The sequence below is a fragment of the Brachyistius frenatus genome, unplaced genomic scaffold, assembly GCF_029030835.1.
Source record: "Brachyistius frenatus isolate BFR_SWC_R1_liver_20210118 unplaced genomic scaffold, ASM2903083v1 Contig_147, whole genome shotgun sequence".
In the NCBI taxonomy this organism is placed as follows: Eukaryota; Metazoa; Chordata; class Actinopteri; family Embiotocidae; genus Brachyistius; species Brachyistius frenatus.
Window position 1 is genome coordinate 187,339 of NW_027210746.1, and position 20,489 is coordinate 207,827.

Consider the following 20,489-nt stretch of genomic DNA (forward strand, 5'->3'; position numbering starts at 1 on the left):
CACTGCCTGCTAATAGAGTCGTGTCATCAGCATATCGCAAGTTGTTCATTGTTCTACCTGATGTACCTACTGTCTAGTAGCTACTATCTCTGCTAGCATACAACCCTCTGCAGTACTGCTTCCACCTTTGCTCGATTTGATCATCCTCAGTTAGAATTTCTCCATCTTCATCCTTGACTACATTCAAGGTTGGTGTTTCCTTCCCTCAAAAGTAAAAATGGCCACCTGGACCTGTTTGTTCGCTTCCTTCATGGCCTCACTCTGGAGACCAACCAGAGACTCTTAGGAGGCCTGCTGGGTCAGAAAGAGAGCGGTCCAGAGATCATCCAGAGAACCATCAGCCACCTGAAGAAGGTGAACAGTGATGAGATCTCTCCAGACAGAAGCATCAACATCTTCCACTGTCTGATGGAGATCAACGACCTCTCAGTCCATCAGGAGATCCAAGAGTTCCTGAAGTCAGAGAACAGATCAGAGAAGGAACTCTCTGTGATCCACTGCTCAGGTCTGGCCTCCATGCTGCAGATGTCAGAGGAGGTTCTGGATGAGTTGGACCTGGAGAAGTATAATACATCATCAGAGGGACGACGGAGACTGATCCCAGCTGTGAGGAACTGCAGGACGGCTCGGTGAGTCCACATGTGATCATTAACGTTATCAATCAGATCAGTAGTTTGGTTCTTCACATACACACAGGATTTAATTATAGTCTTTATTCTTAGGTAACATTGTTGATCAGATAATGAATTGGTTTTCATGTTAATTTTCAGACATTAGGCCCATGATCAATCACTTGCTTCCTTCTTTCTGCAGGGCCAGCCTTACTCCATATTGGGGACCCTGGTCAATCACTGTCTTCCTTCTTTCTACAGGACGAGCCTTACTCTACATTGAGACCACTGTGCTCAGACCTAAACATCCTGTTCCTTGCTGCACCCTACCCATCACCTCTGTCAGACTTACCTCTGCCTGTGCCTCCTGAGCTGCCTGCCTTTGCATTCTACTTCCTTCCTGTCCTTCGTCCTTGTGCCAACTTCCTCACTACCTCATCTTTGCTTCCTACCAACTGCAACTCTACTCTTACCTTAGCACACTTCAGTTCCTGTGTTAGGGTAGACAGTGGTAATTGGAAGATGCTCCTTCTATACAATGCAACACTACTGAGGCCTAAGCACTTTGTAACATATGAACTAATCAGTCTCTCCAGCCTTTCTACCTTAGAAACTGAACACTCATATAGTGTCATTGGCTACATTACCCCTGGAATTCGCTCTTTAATTACATCCTTCAGAAGCTTCCTCTAAAAGCTGTTGCTCACTGGGAGTCAAAGTATAATGGTGATTGCTACTTTCATAACACATTTTATTTATTCTATCATCTCAGAATAACAGGATGTAATCTCTCAGAGACTCACTATGAAGCCGTGGCCTCAGTTCTGAAGTGCAACCCTTCCCACCTGACAGAGCTGGACCTGAGTGGAAACGACAACCTCTGGGATTCAGGAGTGAAGCTGCTGTCTGATGGACTGGAGAGTCTAAACTGTCGACTGGAGACTCTGAGGTCAGTTCTCTGACTGCTGATGCTGTAGTTGATCTCTGTCCATGTGTCAGATTTTCTTTAGTTCATTTTGGAGACTTGCCTGAGCAAAAAACTGAATAAACTTCAGAGCTTTCCAAAAAGTCCTGATCAGCTACAGGCCTTTAGACTAAAACAGAAACCTGATAATAAACTGTCTGCATGTTGGTTTGAACATGCAGTTCAGAGATGTGTTTTAATACAATACTCACATGTCCATATGGACATTAAAAGACCTATCAGTGTCAACAGTTCACGCTCCTATCACACTGTCTGTTTAGAAATCCTCTGATAACCGGACTCGAGTGTGGCCAGATGTACAACATCATCCATAGCCAAATTGTGGTTAAAAATGTAAAGTTGACTCTGATCAGTGTCCTCACCAACTGAGTTCACAGATCAAGTCAGGGTCTTTGTGTTGCCTTTGTGAGATGCAGGGAAGAGACAGGAATTCAAAATAATATTTGTATCTCCATCTTTTATTCTTTATTCAGATTGAGGAGCTGCAGGTTGTCAGAGATCAACTGTGATTCTCTGGTCTCAGCTCTGAAGTCCAACCCCTCCCCTCTGAAACATCTGGACCTGAGTGGAAACGACTCGCAGGATTCAGGAGTGAAGCAGCTGTGTGGTTTTCTGGAGAGTCCACACTGTAGTCTGGAGACTCTGATGTAAGTTCACTGTCTGTTCCTATTGTAGATCTTCTCTGTTTAATCAGCAGCTGCAGCTCCTTCATGTACAAACAGAACCTCCATCCTTAAAGCTGTGAATGATTTTCTGTTCTCTGGTCCTGAACTCAGTGAGTCGTCCCAACAGACGAGTGTTTGTTGCAGAAAGTGTAGAAAATGTTCTCTGATGGTTGTTAAATGAATGTTTGTAATGTGTGTTAAAGAGTCTCAGCTGGAAACAGAAGATCTTCTGAACTCTGATCTGTTGAAACTCAACGATTTCTTTCAGTGTGACCTCAGATAAAGTCTGATCACTGATATTGATCCTTCACAACTCACACGTTAAAATATATTATTTTATCTCCATCTTTTATTCTTTATTCAGATTGAGGTGCTGCAGTTTGTCAGAGATCAGCTGTGATTCTCTGGGTTCAGCTCTGAAGTCCAACCCCTCCCATCTGAAACATCTGGACCTGAGTAACAACTACGAGCTGCAGGATTCAGGAGTGAAGAAGCTGTGTGGTTTTCTGGAGAGTCCACACTGTAGTCTGGAGATTCTGGAGTAAGTTCACTGTCTGTTCCTGTTGTAGATCTTCTCTGTTTAATCAGCAGCTGCAGCTCCTTCATGTACAAACAGAACCTCCATCCTTAAAGCTGTGAATGATTTTCTGTTCTCTGGTCCTGAACTCAGTGAGTCGTCCCAACAAACGAGTGTTTGTTTTTACTGATCACATCTGTTACGGCCCGGCTTTGTGACAATAGCAAATGACGAGCCACACAGAGGATTGAACTAAAACAATGCGTTTATTTAATCAAAAGTTTACAAAAGTGTCCAGGAAACTGTTCTAATAAAAGTATTTAATGAAGAAAACATGCTGTCCAGGAAACTAATGCAACGTCAAAATTAAGAGGTGTGGCACAGCCTGATGTAGTGCCAGGGCAGCAGAAGTCCACAGACTGTTGGAGGTGACGGTGTTTAAGCCACCTGAGGGGTGAACTACGAAGCAAGATCAGTGGGTTAATGAGGTATGTTGAGACTAAAGGAGTTCGGTACGTGGAGTGAGACAGTGAGACAGAGGGACGGTCCTCTGCGTGGGGACAGAGTGTTCAAAGACTGACAAACCTTTGACTTTCCCCGGTGATTTTTATGAGCTTTATATTAATTTCGTGTTTTTTTTTTACTGATATCTGGGACTGATTGATGCATTACAGCATTGCACTTGTTGCCTACTTATAAGATTTGACAATAAACCTTGCTCTCGCTTTGAATTGTGATTTCATATTTATTTTTTATTTGCTCTTTAGTCCGTTTGACACCTCTGGGGCTGCAGGCAAAATGATCAAACTAAAACGTTCATACACGTCATGAGAATAAATTTAATAATGCATTAATTTATTGAAATGTGCACATGTAATTAGTCCGATCTTCCTGTGTACTTTGTGGTGAGGTGATATTAACACAGGCGGCGATTTTTTTCACATCCTTCCATCATTCAGCAGCTACTGCCGTGCTGCTTTCAGTGTGGATTATGTCTTTAACTTCATTATGTTTTTTTTAAAATTATAGTTTGCTCCTCCTTTTTAAAATATGTGGCTCTGCTGTCAGTACACTTGTCCGTGTTTGTGATTGGTCAGATGCTGCAAACTCCTCCTATTTTATGTGAACGCGCTCAGAGATGAAAGCAGAAAGCCTGAGTTAACAGAGAAAGCTGATAACCACCGTCGTAGTACCGATTATCTCTGACTCAGAGTTTCAGCTTCGTTGAGCAGCTCGGGGGAAGAAAGCCTTGATATGTTGAACTGGCTTCATAGTCCACCCCTCTTTAGACAGTGGCCAGCTGCCTCCAGTCGCTCTGTTAACTCCACAACCAATCCAGGAACCAGTGGTGCTGGAAAAGACAAACAAAGCAAACACAACACACAAGCTCTAGTGGAGGCCCCCTGGGACCACAAAACATCTGATTGGATCATTCATGATTTTATCTCCATCTTTTATTCTTTATTCAGATTGAGGAGTTGCAAGTTGTCAGAGATCAGCTGTTATTCTCTGGTCTCAGCTCTGAAGTCTAACCCCTCCCATCTGAAACATCTGAAACATCTGGACCTGAGTTACAACGAGCTGCAGGATTCAGGAGTGAAGAAGCTGTGTGGTTTTCTGGAGAGTCCACACTGTAGTCTGGAGATTCTGGAGTAAGTTCACTGCCTGTTCCTGTTGTAGATCTTCTCTGTTTAATTACCTGCTGAAGCTCATTCATGTACAAACAGAACCTCCATCCTTAAAGCTGTGAATGATAAAGTCTGAGCACTGATATTGATCCTTCACAACACACTCAGATGAAAGCACATCATCAGCTGCAGCTGTTTAAAGTATCAGTAGAGTAGTGATGGAGACCTGACGGAGGTGAGCAGCATCTTGCTGATCTGTGTTGACATGAAGAGGTGGATGAATGTTGTGCTGACATTTGGATGATGTCAGTAGAAGGCTGACATGATGAAGATCCTCAATAACAGAAGGACAAAGTCATTCAAACTGATCACATGATTTTATCTCCATCTTTTATTCTTTATTCAGATTGAGGTGCTGCAGTTTGTCAGAGATCAGCTGTGATTCTCTGAGTTCAGCTCTGAAGTCCAACCCCTCCCTTCTGAAACTTCTGAAACATCTGGACCTGGGTGGAAACGAGCTGCAGGATTCAGGAGTGAAGCAGCTGTGTGGTTTTCTGGAAAGTCCACACTGTAGTCTGGAGACTCTGAAGTAAGACTCCATGTTTTAGTTGTGCTGAGATGAAAAATGATGTGAAAGTTGTGGTGACACTAAACTGCAGACATCAGCTGATATTCAACCGATCCACACTGAGGATCTTCAGGGGAAAGTCTGTTTTCTTCTTCTCTGGTTTAGTAGTTTGGATCATCTGATGGACTTTTCTTCCACATTCAGTCGGACATGTTTGTTTTCTTTGTAAACTTGAGGATCTTCAGAGGAATCTGGGATCAGTTTGTTGGACAACATGAGTTTGTATCGATGGAGCCGCTGGTGGAGCTGCAGAGTTTAAGAGCTGAAGTCACTCCGTCTTTATTGAAGCAGCAGCATGTTGTCATTCATATTAATGAGTGTCAGGATCTCAGCCTGTCCCTGTTGGTCGTTCCCTCTGTTTCCCCATATCACCTTTTTCCTCATGTTTCCTATCTCCTCCCCTGTTTGTTTTTGTTGGTCATGTGCTCTATGTTTTGGTTTGTGTCTGGAGGGTCTTGATTCGTTCACTTTCCGCCTCCAGCCTCCTCCCACTACCACACCTCATTCAGCTGACACAGCTGGTTCTCATTCTAGTAATCACCACCTAACAGCATATCAAGCCCGGTTCACCTGCATCAGTCCGTCTGATCATCTCACCTGTCCTACCAGTGTGTCTGTGAGCCTGCTACCCTGTAGTACGTACCTGCCGTCCAGTGTCGATCCACGAAGATCCCCTGCACAAAGAAACCGTCCTTTGTCGTTTCTCAGAGATCACCAGTTGATGTGTCTTGTTAATCCTGTGTCGGTCCACGGAGATCACCAGGTATCCAGCACCTGTTTGCCTGCCTGCCCCGTAGTCTTATGTTCCCTCTCTGGAACCGTACGATCAAGGTGCCTTCGGTGGTCCTCACTCTCCTGCCCCGGCTTCTCCATCCACCTCAACTGAGTAGCCAAAGCAGCTCGGACCGGCTCATCTTTCCCCTGAGGAAAGAGAGCAACGCCTCCGTTCGGCCGATTGTCTCCACTGCGGAAAGCCTGGACACCTCATCTCGTTATGTCCCGTCCGGCTAAAAGGGGGAGCTCGCTAGTAACTGTGGGGATGCTGGCAGGCGATTCACAGAGACTACTCCACCCCTAATCTCGCCTGCTCCTTCCGGCCACATTATGTTTGTCATCGGGTCCTCTGTTGCAGTCGCCGCTCATAGACTCTGGGGCTTAACAAAGTTTTTTGGACTCAGCCTTTGTTCTCAAACACCGGATTCCTGTCGAGGCGCTGGAACGCCCCCTGGATGTGAATGCGCTGGATGGCATCTCCCTGGCCAGTATTTCTCCCTGTATGCATCCTATGTCCCTGCTCATGTCCGGAAATCCACGGCAGAGTCTCCAGCTCTACGTTTTCCCCACACCACAGACTCCTCTGGTCCTCAGTCATCCCTTGCTTGCTTCACATAATCCCCAGATCGATTGGGCTGGTGGAAAAGTCACGGGCTGGATCCCCACCTGTCACTCCCGTTACCTCAGGTCGGCTATCCTGCCTATAGACTCTCCTCCTAGTGTGCCTGAAGCCTCTCCTCTGTACCAAAGGAATATCCCAAGTAACGGTTTGCCTCGTCACCCATCCTCATCCAACCCGATGACAGCCATCAGTTCATTGTGTAGGTGGATGTCTCGGACACGGGGTTGGGGCGGGTCTGTCCCAACGCTCGAGTTTGTACTCTAAGCTTCGTCTGCGCGCTTACTTCTCTCGCTAACTGTTGCCAACTGAGAAGAACTGTGATGTGGGAAACTGAGAGCTGCTGGCAGTCAAGCTAGTGATGGAGGAGTGGAGCCACTGGCTCAAGAGGTCGGTGCACCCTTTCGTTGTCTGGACAGACCACGAGAACCTGAAATACATTCATACAGCCAAACACCTGAACTCGCACCAAGCCCGTTGGGTGTTGTTTTTCGCCCGTTTCAACTACACCATCACCTACCGCGCACATCGTTCCCTTGCTAAAACTGCCTTCTGCCTGTGGGAGCGCTGACTTACTGGTCCTCCATGTTTTCCGACTCCATGGCATTCCAGCGGATCTCGTCTCTGACTGCGGATGCCAGTTAACCTCGCAGGTCTGGGAAGCTTTCTGTCTCGCCCTCGGGGCCACGGCCAGCCTCTCCTCTGGCTTCCACAGTCCAATGGTCAGATTGAGCGCATGAATCAGGAGCTAGAGGCCATCCTCCATTTTGTCACTGCATCTAACCCTCTGCCAACGGACTGTAACCTTTTGAAGCCTCCCTACGCTACCAACCCCCCCTGTTTCCCTACCAGGAGGCTGAAGTTGCGGTCCCATCCGTGCAACGTAACCTTTGCCGCTGCAGAAGAATGTGACGAGACACTCGGGCTGCCCTGTTTCGTATGTCAGACCAAAACAAACGCCTGGCAGATTGTTGCTGTACTCCCGCCCCTGTCTACCGCCTTGGCGAACGGGTTTGGCTGTCCACCTAGGACATTTCCCTCCGCACTCACCATTGTGGAGTTAATCAACCCTGGCGCCATCAAGCTCAAACTCCCCGACTCTATGGGAATCCACCCAGTGTTCCATGTATCCCTCCTGAAGCCCTCTGGCCGAACCCCGTACTCGCCCCCGGATCATTGATGGTGGCCCAGCTTATTCTGGCCGTCGCATCTTGGATGTCCGCCGCTGGAGCCGTGGTTTTCAATACCTGGTGGACTGGTGGGAGGGTTGCGGCCCGGAGGAACATTGTTGGGTCACCTGCCCTTTTTCACTGCTTCTGTTTCACTGGTTTAACCTGAAGCTTGTAAATTGTGAACCTTCTTCAGCTCTGAACACACCATGAAACTCTGAATGATTCTAAACTCACAGCTTTTATTCTTTATTTAGATTGAGGCGCTGTAGTTTGTCAAAGATCAGCTGTGATTCTCTGGTCTCAGCTCTGGAGTCCAACCCCTCCCATCTGAAACATCTGAAACATCTGGACCTGAGTGGAAACGATCTGCAGGATTCAGAAGTGAAGCAGCTGGAAATTCTGAAGTAAGTTCACTGACTGTCTGTTACGATTGTAGATCTTCTCTATTTAGCTGCAGCTCATTCATGTACAAACAGAACCTCCATCCTTAAAGCTGTGAATGATTTTCTGTTTTTCTGGTCCTGAACTCAGTGAGTCGTTCCAACAGACGAGTGTTTGTTGCAGAAAGTGTAGACAATGTCCTCTGATAGTTGTTAAATGAATGTTTGTAAAGTCAGTAAAGGGGTGTGGAGAGTCAGTCCATGCTGCTTTCAGCAGTGTTGTAATTAACACCGTTGGTTTCAAAGCAAAGATCCAGTGTTTCCTGTAAACCTTCTCAGTGCTGTTGTGACAGGAGAACGGTGATAGAGACTACAGTCAGCCAATCAGATCAGCCAGAAGCTCATTGTGATGATGTGTTTGAGTGTCTGTGAAGATGACTGTTGTTGTTGAGTTCTTATCTGCAGGAAGTAAAGCTGATTCCAGCTGACAGCCTAACAGGAAGTAGAGAGACAATGATCCTCGTCCATCAGATCTGATCTCAATCTGTTTGTTTTCTCATTTCATCACTGAACAGCTGATCAGTTTCATCTGTGATATAGCTCTGAGATCAGTCTGAAGCCTGCACATCACAGAACCATCATTACTTTGGTAACCATGTGGTGTTTAAACACACCAGAAGATCTGCTTGAGTCCACTAATCATGACTCAGCAGTTTATTTCCCCAAAGTGTGTACAGGTGTCTGAGCTTCGAGCTCAGCATGTTCACTCCAACACATGAACATGAGAGCTGGGAAGAAGCAGGCTGCTACTCTGACCTTAGGTCTTGCTGCTCTTTATTCTGATATGCTGCATCACTGACTGACAGCAGATGGAGGAAGTCTCTGCAGACACTCAGTTATCACCTCTGTTCTTTCTGCTTCTTTCTACAGATGGAGGTCTTTGTAAAGGTGATCAGGACCGTGTGTGTGATGAGAGGATGAGCAGTCCTGATGATTCTGGGACGTTGAAGCAGCAGCAGCAGTTGACTGGACCGTGATGATGATGATCTCTTGATGTCCGTTGTTACAGCTGTGTGGTGGTGTTTGTGTTAATTTTCCATATTTCTAACATATTTTAATATACGTTCTGTTCCCCTCTGTTTGTGTTCTGGTTCTCCTGTTTTGTTTCTTTGGATCAATGAAGATAAATTTGAGATTTAAACAATTAAAATTGATCATAAATGGAGTTGTGATTGAAACATTCATCAAACGTGAGCAGGTTCTGTCTCAGTCAGTTTGATTCCCATCACTGGTCAATTTGTGGAACAGAAAACGTCAGCTGGTGTTTTGATTCAGTCGAAGAAGCAGCAGCTTTCTACAACATTAGATGTTTCTCAGCTTTCATTCTGTCACCATCAGGTTCACTGGTTTGACTTTTGTATTTAATTATACAACAAGTAGTTCCGACCCAGAAATCTGATTGGTCAACTGTATATATAGAACATGCTCAAATCAGCATGACAGCACACCGTGCTGATCCCTGGTAGATATCACTCCACAATCTTAATGGCAAATATATAATTGAAATTACATTTTTATAAAATAATATGACAAGCTTCATCAAAAGGGAAAGTTTGAGGCCTGATCTTAAAAGTAGAGAGGGTGTCTGCTTCTCAAACTCAAACTGTGAGATGGTTCCACAGCAAACTCAAGAAACCATGAGTCAGCATTCTGAGAGTGAAGCACTCTGTTTGGTCCTCTGAGCTGGAGCTTGGCCATTAAAAGCTTTTTAAGTCAGGAAAAGAATAAAAAATTCTGTTCTTCATTTTACAGTAATCTGATAAAGAAAGGTTAATATGAGAGAAGTATGTCTGTCAGTGCTCCCGCTGCAGGGTTTTGGATTGACTGCAGGCTTTTTAAAGAGTTATTGGTACAACCTGATAATAAGGAAGTAGGAAATTAGAGGTCATCCAGGCCTCTATGTCTTCAAGACATACTTAAAGTTCTGCTAACTAATCCATTTCATTTTCATAGATAAATATAGTTGGGTGTCATCTGCAGCAGTAGACATTTCCTGCTAATTTGCAGAAGGGATGCATGTTTTACATAAAAAGTATTGGCCCTAGTACAGAATGCAGTGGAACGCCATGACTGCAGCTGAGTGGGGCTATTTTACGGGGCTGAATTTACAGTATGAGGTGTACTCCCGGGACTTAATTGTATCAGCAGAAGTGAAACATGTGTACGTGCAAACAATTATTTTTTTGTGTGTGCAAAAAAGGGTTTTGTTTGGTCACAGCGCACCATGCTGGGAGGTTTCTGTGTAGCTGCCGGCACCCGAAGGGCTCTGAAGGCCTATGGAAGTACTTTACATCTTTGCACAGTAATGAGAAGGGGAAATGTCTGTGGAGCTAACATAGGAGATTGCTCAAGAATAAACATTTAATGAACATAATAAAATTATTGAAATTTGTTGAACAAAAATATATCACCAACCACCCACACACAGCACAATCTATAATTCAAGCATGTGATTTGATTAAAAAACTATTAATTTATTGTTTGACATGTATCACCCTTGCCCAAGTTCTTTATTTTTCCAGAAATAACTTGCATCCCTTAAAACATTATTGGTCTCCTGCTGGTTATACTAACACTCTTAGTTCGGAAAATAAGCTTTTGCATGGTTTTGAAGAATTTTTATTTGGAAAAGTATTGAATAAACTTAGTCTTACACAGTTTATTGTCACCAAAATCACATTAAACACCAAAGATCTCCTGATGTTTATGCTACAACTCTTAGTTTGAGGAATGTTTGTTGGGAAAAAAAACTACAATGAAAAACAATCATGTTATTGAACATTGTTTAAAAAAAATAAATAAAAAAAAAATACAAATTATAAAAATTCTTCAATATATATATGTTGAAGAATTTTTATAATTTGTATTATTTTTTTATTTAAAAAAAATGTAAATGTAAATAATATTTCATGTATATTTTCAGAATAGCGAAGTGTTTCACAAATAGCCTTATAAAACGCAAGTATAAACAACATTACAATAGGATATCTACAGTTCAGTAGGAAAATATATATATATATATATATAATAAAAAATTCTTCAATATATATATATATTGAAGAATATTTATAATTTGTATTATTTTTTTAAATTTTTAAAAATTATATATATATAATTTTTGCAGATTATCATTGCAGATTAATATTAAAGATATCCAAACTATGAAGGAACACACAGAATACAAAGAAAGTGTTAAACCAGAATATGTTTTATATTTTAGATTCTTCAAAGTAACCACCTTTTGCTTTGATGACAGCTTTGCACACTCTTAGGATTCTTTCAATCAGCTCCATGAGGTGTTCACCTGGAATGGTTTTCCAACAGTCTTGAAGGAGTTCCCAGAGGTGCTGAGCACTTGTTGGCTGCTTTGCCTTCACTCTGCAGTCCAACTCATCCCAGACCATCTCAATTGTGTTCAGGTCGGGTGATTGTGGAAGCCAGGTCACCTGACGCAGCACTCCATCACTCCCCTTCTTGGTCAAATAGCCCTTCCATAGCCTGGAGGTGTGTTTGGGGTCGTTGTCCTGTTGGAATACAAATGCTTGTGAGGATTCCTGTCTGATCCTAGTGTGTTTCCCTCTATTTGTGTCCCCGATCACCTCTCCTCATGTGTGCTGTCATTTCCCTGTCTGTTTGTTATTGTATGCCACGTGGTTGTGTTTTGTTTTGTGTTCCTCCCAGTATCCTCCTCCAAGCTCCGCCCTCTGACTCACCGTTCTCCGTCAGCACATCTGTGCCTCATCTCCCTTGATCACCCCGCTGGATACAAATACCCCGGTCTCCCGTCTGCTCTTCGTCAGTCCGTCCGTTAACCTACCCGACATCACGTCCCGTAAGTCTGTCCGTCTTCTTGCCTGAGATCCCGGTTCTGGCTCCCGTCTGTTTCCTGTTTCCTGCCGTTCTGTGTCGCCACGGGCATTCACCTGAACGAAGAAGATTCCAGATCGTTCCTCAGAGATCATCTGCTGCAATCTTGGCAATCCTGTGTTGAGCTTCGAGCGTCACAGTCGACCCTGCCTTTCCGTCCAGTGTCGAGCCTCGGGTGTCACCTGTACAAAGAAACCTTCCAGTTTGTTCCTCGGAGATCAGCTGTCGAAGGTTTAGCCATCCTGTGTAGAGTCGCGGACTTCACACAGTCATCCTGCCTGTCTGCTGCGCTGGTGGAGAACCCCGGGATTCCCACCAAGCTATGTCAGCCTGCCATTTGCTTGTGGAGGACCTTGGGATTCCCCCAGCGAAGCCACGCCCTGCTGCGCTCTGCTGGCTTGTCTGTCTGCCAGCCTGCCAGCCGTGATCGTGACTGGCAGGCTGGCAGACAGAGAACTTGGACTTTCTGGTTTGTGTCCTGTTTTGTTTTCTGCCTGGAGACAATAAAAGAACCCTGGTTTGAGAAGGAATTCTGCTGTCCTGTGTCTGTGTTTGGGTCCATTTACAACGCTACGTCTTAACAATGCTGGTCCCACTAAGCTCAAACCAGATGGGATGGCATGTCGCTGCAGAATGCTGTGGGAGCCATGCTGGTTAAGTATGCCTTGAATTTTGAATAAATCACCAACAGTGTCACCAGCAAAGCCCCCTACACCATCACACCTCCTCCTCCATGCTTCACGGTGGGAACCACACCTGTAGAAACCATCCGCTCAACTTTTCTGTGTCTTACAAAGACACGGTGGGTGGAACCAAAAATCTCAGATCTGGACTCATCAGACCAAAGTCCAGAGTTCCACTGGTTTAATGTCCATTCCTTGTGTTTCTTGGCCCAATCAAGTCTCTTCTTCTTCTTCTTCCTCAGTAGCGGCTTCTTTGCAGCAATTGGACTCTGAAAGCCTGATTCACGCAGTCTCCTCTGAACAGTTGATGTTGAGATGTGTCTGCTACTTGAACTCTGTGAAGCATATACGTGGGCTCTAATCTGATGTGCTGTTAATCTGCGGTTTCTGAGGCTGGTAACTCTAACAAATTTATCCTTGCCAGTAGAGGTAACTCTTGGTCTTCCTGTCCTGGGGCAGTCCTCATGAGAGGCAGTTTCATCATAGCGTTTGATGGTTTTCACGACTGCACTTGAGGATACATTCAAAGTTCTTGAAATGTTCCAGATTGACTGACCTTCCTGTCTTAAAGTAATGATGGACTGTCGTTTCTCTTTACTTAGTTGAGTGGTTCGTGCCATAATATGGATTAGAACTGTAGTCGAATAGGTCTATTCACTGTACAGTGCACCAACCCTGCCTCTGCACAACACAACTGATGGTCTCAAACACATTAAGAAGGCAAGAAATTCCACAAATGAACTCTTGACAAGGCTCACCTGCTAATTGAAAACCATTCCAGGTGACGACCTCGTGAAGCTGATTGAAAGAATGCCAAGAGTGTGTGCAAAGCTGTCATCAAAGCAAAAGGTGGCTACTTCACAGTTTGGCTGTCTTCAATATTAACCTACAATGTAGAAAACAATACAAATAAAGAAAAAACATTGAATGAGAAGGTGTGTCCAAACTTTTGGCTGGTACTGTGTATATATATATGTATATTTAGGCTTATATATATATAATGTGTCGTTACAATTATGCAAAGGATTATTTTTCCAAACTAACTCTTGTAGTACAAGCAAGCGGTGTTCCATCACGTCCTGCCCATTAGGTTTTATTCTCTTATTATTTCAGTGTTCTGTCATCCATTTCCTGTTTTATTTCAATACTCACATCTCGTTTCATTTTAGGTTACTCCACTTCCCCTGGTTCTCCCTCCTTTGTGATTGTCTTCCGACCCTCAGGTGTATTTAGTCTGTGTGTTCCTTACCTTCTGTGCCAGTTCGTCGTCGTTCACAGCTCTTCGTTCCAGCATTTCTTGTCTGTGAGTTTTCCTGTGTTTGACCTGAGTTTTTGTATTTCTGGATCTGCCATCTTGCCTTTGAACTGAGCAGTCTGTGTCTGAGTCGTGCTTTTGAGTCAACTTCTGTACATATCAAAACAGGATATCATTTATGGGTGAAATTATTTTGGTGACACTACACTGAATAAAATTGAAGTTATTGAATATTTCTATAGTGACTTTATTTCTGATGCACTTTTTAGACTGTCCGTACCTTCTTCTCACAGCTGACTGTTCACAGAGACCTGTTATCTGTCCAGCTCAGAGGACGACTGGTTTTGATGAAAATGAGCTTGTAGCTTATTTTCTAACTTCCTGTGGTAGGAATACAATGTTGTTTGTGTTTTAACGAAAATTAGTAAGTTAACGATTCAATATCATGTCAACTTTACAGAGGTTGTGTTTCCTCACATATTCCTATCAAATGAGTGTTTTCTCCAACATTGCTGTGTGACATGTGAGGATGCATCACTGTCACTATCCACATACAATCAATGAATGTCAACGCTCCCTGCATACTGTGTGTGTCACTACCAAACAGGAGGGATTGTATCCTTTATTGACGAGCTCAACAGTGGTCATAAACACTTCCAAACAAAGCTGCTGGAAATAATCAGTTAATGGAAACTGTTTTTCCATTAGAGAAGCAACACTCAGAGAAGCAGCAATGGAAAGAGGTTCACCCACCTCTCACCTGGCATAGCATCCCCACACATTCCCATCACTTGCATCCCTCAAAGGATAAGCAAGCTGTAAAGCATTGGATGAAATATCCATTGTTTAGGAAAGACATGGGAATTCCCTCATTCATTTCGCAAATTATTTCACTAAATTTCTTCAACTCTCTCTTCAACACTCTGTCTCCCCTCCACCCTCCTTTTTTAGGAATAGAAGTTGTCACCTCATTATGTGCTGCCTAATTTTGCAGGTAATTAGTGTCTTTGACTGTAAAGTAAAGGGATGCAGAGCCATGCGAGGCACAGAGAAGCACACTGACACCGTCTTCGACACTTTAATATATGCTAATAGAAAAGACATTTATCTGCATAGTTTTACATAAGAAAGGGGCCATCTGTCTGGGGTTTTTAATAATTTTCTCTGAAAAATGTCAGAGAAAGTCATAACTTAGCTGTTACACAGAATAACATTTGCACTCTTATCTTCAGTGGCCGTGATCTATTTTAAAAAAATGATTAATTAAAGAGTTAGAAAAAGAGAGGACGCAGGGAGGTTGGGTGAGTACTGAGTCGTGGTGGAGGAAATAGATGAGCTCTATCAGAATAATTTTATGCTGCAAGTGAAAAGTTAGAGGGTTTTTATTTATAGGTGCTGTGTAAATTAATTTATCATAAATTAACTGTAGTATCTTGGTTTGATTACCGTACTCAAACAAGATGATTGTAGACATGGCTGGTAGACTCATGATTCACATTGTTGTACAAGGAGTGTTTGCATGTATAAATGTTATTTTTATGCATCAGTTCAGCATTATCAATTATTAATTCGTTTTTAAAAATGATTTGGCAGACTCCCCGGTAAGTTTTCAAGGACCTCACTTTGAGAATCACCTAAGTAGACAACCGTCTCAGCCCGAGACAGAAAGCACTGGGTGATGAAGACGACCAATGCTAATGCCAATGCCAATGATAAACCTATCTCTGTTTGACCTTCAGAGATTATACATGAAAGACGGGGTCAAAGTGGTAGGCAATCTACTGGCTTTCAGCTGCTGCTCTCCCTGCTCAGTCTTAAAGAAATACACTGGTGTCCAAAAACTAAGAACACTTGTGAAGATACTTTTAATTTGCATTATGTTAACATGAGATACAGTACCAATGACCAGGGCTAACAGAGGGCACGCTCGAGGTTTAAACACATATATGTTTTATGTATCAATAATTATGTCAAAAAAGTATTACACATAAACAAAGACACATATTTGTACAGTGTAGGCACATGTGTAAAAATATGAAATTGTTCCAATACTAATGGGTTTTTCACATTGTTTCTACATATATCTAATACATGTTTTTGCTTCATATGTTTTTATATTACATAAATATAAATTCAATATATGTACATCTATAACCTTTGCGACAGTGACACTACAAGTTTAAATATGAAAAAAAATGGGGAGTGCGGCGTTAGAAAGAAGAGACCTTACCAGACTGAAGCCGGCACTTTTGTCTGTGGCCTTTGGCTTAAGTTGACATTAGGTGCTGCTACTGTGTTCTGTCAGCAGTGGAGTTGCATTGTGGGTAATACTAGCACCAGGTTTTGATGAGGCAAACAAATGTGTCACGTAGGCAGAGATTAGTACTGAAGTTAGGCTCTTCACTGATACGATCAGTTACACAGGCAGAAGCAATTAGAAATCCCAATTTATTCGGAAGCAATGAAGAATCAAATCCATGAAACCCAGAGCCAAAGGGAAAGAACTCGGGAAAAACACAAAACTTACAAGACACAGGAAGATTTCTGGGACAACAGGCTTGGTGACAACAATAACGATGTGATAAAAGAAAGTAGGGAAGCATGCAGACTTTATACACAGGAGGTCAGGAGATAATTGAACGCAGCTGGAAACAATCAGGGCGGGGAAGACAATCAGTCACAGGTTGGAAGATGAGAGGACAGGAAGTTAATACAACAGAAGTGATATAAGAAGGAGAGTCCAAGGGACACACAAGTCAAAAACCTTGGGTGGAGGGCCTGGAGGCTGCAGAGCCAAGGAGTCATAGACCTCAGGTGGTCAGGTGGCAGGATAGACAGGCGAGACCGTTCTGGAGGGAGGCCCAATGGCAGGAGAGACAGGCGAGACCGTTCTAGAGGACGACCCCATGGCAGGACAAACAGGCGAGACCGTTCTGGAGGGAGGCCCAATGGCAGGAGAGACAGGCGAGACCGTTCTAGAGGACGACCCCATGGCAGGACAAACAGGCGAGACCGTTCTGGAGGGAGGCCCAATGGCAGGAGAGACAGGCGAGACCGTTCTAGAGGACGACCCCATGGCAGGACAAACAGGCGAGACCGTTCTGGAGGGAGGCCCAATGGCAGGAGAGACAGGCGAGACCGTTCTAGAGGACGACCCCATGGCAGGACAAACAGGCGAGACCGTTCTGGAGGGAGGCCCAATGGAAGGATAGACAGGCTAGACTGCTCTGGAGGACGACCCCCTTGCAGGGCAAACAGGCCAGACTGTTATGAAGGGAGGCCCCGTTGCAGGGCAGATGGGTGGGACAGTTCTGAAGGTCGACCTAGTGGCAGGTCAGACAGGTGAGACTGCTCTGTAGGTCAGCCCAATGGCAGGGCAGATGGTTGGGACTTTTCTGACGGTCGGTCCAGCGGCACGGCAGACAGGCGAGACCGTTCTGGAGGGTGACCCTGTTGCAGGGCAGACAACAATGCCACTCTGGAGTGTGGCTCCGTGGCAGGGCAAACCGGCGAGACTGCTCTGGAGGGTGACCCTGTGGCAGGGCAGACGGACGAGACCATTTTGGAAGGCGACCCCACGGCAGGGCAGACGGCCGAGACTGTTCTGGAGGGCGGCCCAGTGGCAGGGTAGATGGGTGGGACAGATCTGAAGGTTGGCCGAGTGGCAGGTCAGACAGGTGAGACTGCTCTGGAGGTCAGCTCAATGGCAGGGCAGACGGGCGAGACCGTTCTGGAGGGCGGCCCAGTGGCGGGGCAGACAGGTCCTTAGACACAAAGCAGGCAGGTGACTGAAGGCCTGGTTGGCAAGCCAGCAGCTGGTCACAAGGGCCTGACACAGGAGCTGGAAACAGGAAGTGAACATTAAAGATTTAGGACAGAGACAGAGGTCCAGATGATGAGGAAAACACAGATTGACAAAACTAAACAACAAAAATCAGACTAAAATGGACAGGAAGAAACTAATATGACAAAAACACATTACAGAACAACAATTAAATGTGTCAAAATATATGGAATGAGCTCCACAATATCTCTAATTCTGCTGCCTTGGAATAATGGTCATGGCAAACATAATAGCTTTAAATAGCTTTAAACTGTTTTATTCAACTGCATGGAGCCCCAACATGCGTTGAAGTTAGTAGGAACACAGGCACACAGTAGTTTTTCTATTTCCTGTTGAAGATTATTAATCTGTGCTGGTTGGCTGACCAGTTTTTGATTGTAATGGTTTAAGACACACAGTTTGTGTGGGTGTGTGTTGTTGTAATCATGTAAACAGTGGCCGACAGCCCACACAGGAATGAGCTATTTAATCCTGTGAAATGCACAAGCCCTGAGGTCACACATCAGACCATGTGACCTCATCCTGTCGGAACATATTGCCTTTGTTGGGGTGTTCACTTTCCTCAGCACTCGGGGATCCTAAATCATCTGATGGGTGTATTCAGCCATATTGTCTTTGGTTTTGAAGCCCAGTAAAATAGCCAGAGGAAGTGAACAAAGAATGACCACATAAACAGATGCAATGCAGTATCTGTGACTGGGTTTGGTCAAGCATATAGAAGAGCCTTAACAAGATTCAAGCAACGCCTGGGAAAATGCAAATGGTCAATTTTCTACCTATTGCTTCCATTCTGCTGTTGAGGTGAAGGGCCAATACATTGTGACAGTGTGTGTCTAATGCAATCACTTACAGGACCTCAGGGGAGGATCAGGTTGTTTCCTACTGTATGGACACACACACACACACACACACACACACACACACACACACACACACACACACACACACACACACACACACACACACACACACACACACACACACACACACACACACACACACACACACACACACACACACACACACACACACAAAGGATCGGAGAAAGAAGTCGTACATAAAGAAATAATGCCATGCATTAGTGTCATGTAAACTCTCCACTCAAACACTGAAAATATGTGATTGAGAAACCCTGTACTTCTACTCAACTGTTTGGCTGCACTGCTCATCAGTTTGAACTGTTTCACAATTACAGAGACATTTAACCTCTTCTACAGGGCACTTCACATCATCTACACAAGACCTCAGGCTTTATAAAGAGAAACCGGACAATTCCCCACGAGCGTCAGTTTGAAGAACTACCTTTTAACAGGAAGGAAAGCCAGACTGAGAGGTGAATGGACTGCTTTGATCAGTTCAGCCGAGAGAGAGAAAAAGAACAGCACAGAAAGCAAACAAACAATAAACACTGGGCAGGTACAACATGCAGCTATGGGTCAGAGATACCTGCAGAAAAAAACAAACTACAAGGGCCAGAAGACATAAAGTTAATAACATTTTGGCATACAAATACATTGATATTGAGGGGAGAGGTGTTTAGTGCATCATGGGAGGTGCCCCAACAGCTCAAGGCCTTGCCCAATATCACAATTACTAAGAAATGGTTCTATATTTAAGTAGAGAGGGTGTCTGCCCCCTGAAACCATACCGGGAACCAGTTGCACAGCAGATGGGCCTGAATACTAAAGGCCTCCAGTTCTCCTTTTGGAAACTCTATTAACAACAGCTAACCCTATTCAGAGAGTGAACTGCTCTATTTGGATAATAGGGCACAATAATGTCTTTAAGTCTTGGTCAGTAGGGGCTTTGTATGTAAAGATGTTAGATTATCTTCTTCATTTTTCAGGAAGTCAATGAAGAGAAACAAATATGAAAGAAAAATAGTATGTTCTCTCTTGCTGTATCCTTTGAGTACTCTCACATCAACTGGAGGCTTTTCAGGCAGTTATTAGATTATTGGGAAATCCCGATATAGAGGAATTACAATAGTCCAGCCAAGAGGTAACAAATGCATGGACTTATTTTTTTAACATCGCTGAGAGAGAATGTTCCTAATTTTGACAATATTGCACTAGTACTTAATATTTAGACTGCTTCTCTCTTATTGATCTTTCTAAGCTACAGTTAACAATTGCTTCATTTAAACCAGATGTTATCCTACCTTCAACACTCAAGGGATGAAATTTGTCACTCTCAGTGCAAGTCACGGTGCCGTGCACTGTTCAGGTGCGACAGAAACCATCTCTGAACGACCTCGCATGTTGACGTGCACTAATCCATTATTGATGTGCACTGATAGTGAAAAGCTATGCTAGAAGTTACATATGAATAGTCAGGATAATTGAACACCTTCAGCAGTGGAATGTAATTAAGAACATGAACTCAAGTACTGTACTTAAGTATGGCTTGAAATTTGAGAATTTTCCTGTATATGTACACCAGTAGTGTAACATGGTAATGATAATTTTCTTGGGCTCTACCCACTGCCAAAATATAAGCATTCTAGTGTGTGCACACAGGCATGGACATCCACGCACAACCACTTCAGATAATTACAAAGCAGACAACTCAATCTCACCAAGGAGAGGCACACAATGCAAACCAACCTTTGATCTGTTTGAGCTGCTGTCCGTGGTGCTGATCAAGGCTGGCCGAAACGACAGTTTTATCAGAGCTAATCTTGCGACCCATGTTCCTACCTCATCCCGGTAATGAGCATTTGTGTCTGCCAAGTGGTTACATCACTTACTATGCTGTACAGCCTGACATGATGGAATGGCTTAACTGTGGGGAGTGGCTTT

General features: G+C 44.0%; 1 protein-coding gene across 1 annotated transcript; it reads left to right on the top strand.

Moving 5' to 3' along the window:
• The first annotated feature begins 321 nt into the window (after positions 1-321).
• LOC138631034 (ribonuclease inhibitor-like) lies at positions 322-9,141 on the top strand. Its single transcript, XM_069715748.1, has 7 exons — positions 322-629; positions 1,384-1,560; positions 2,070-2,243; positions 2,626-2,802; positions 4,248-4,430; positions 4,813-4,995; positions 8,910-9,141. Exons 1-7 carry the CDS (start codon positions 409-411, stop codon positions 8,923-8,925), a joined length of 1,131 nt encoding a protein of 376 aa, XP_069571849.1. The 5' UTR covers positions 322-408; the 3' UTR covers positions 8,926-9,141.
• The last annotated feature ends 11,348 nt before the right edge of the window (positions 9,142-20,489 follow it).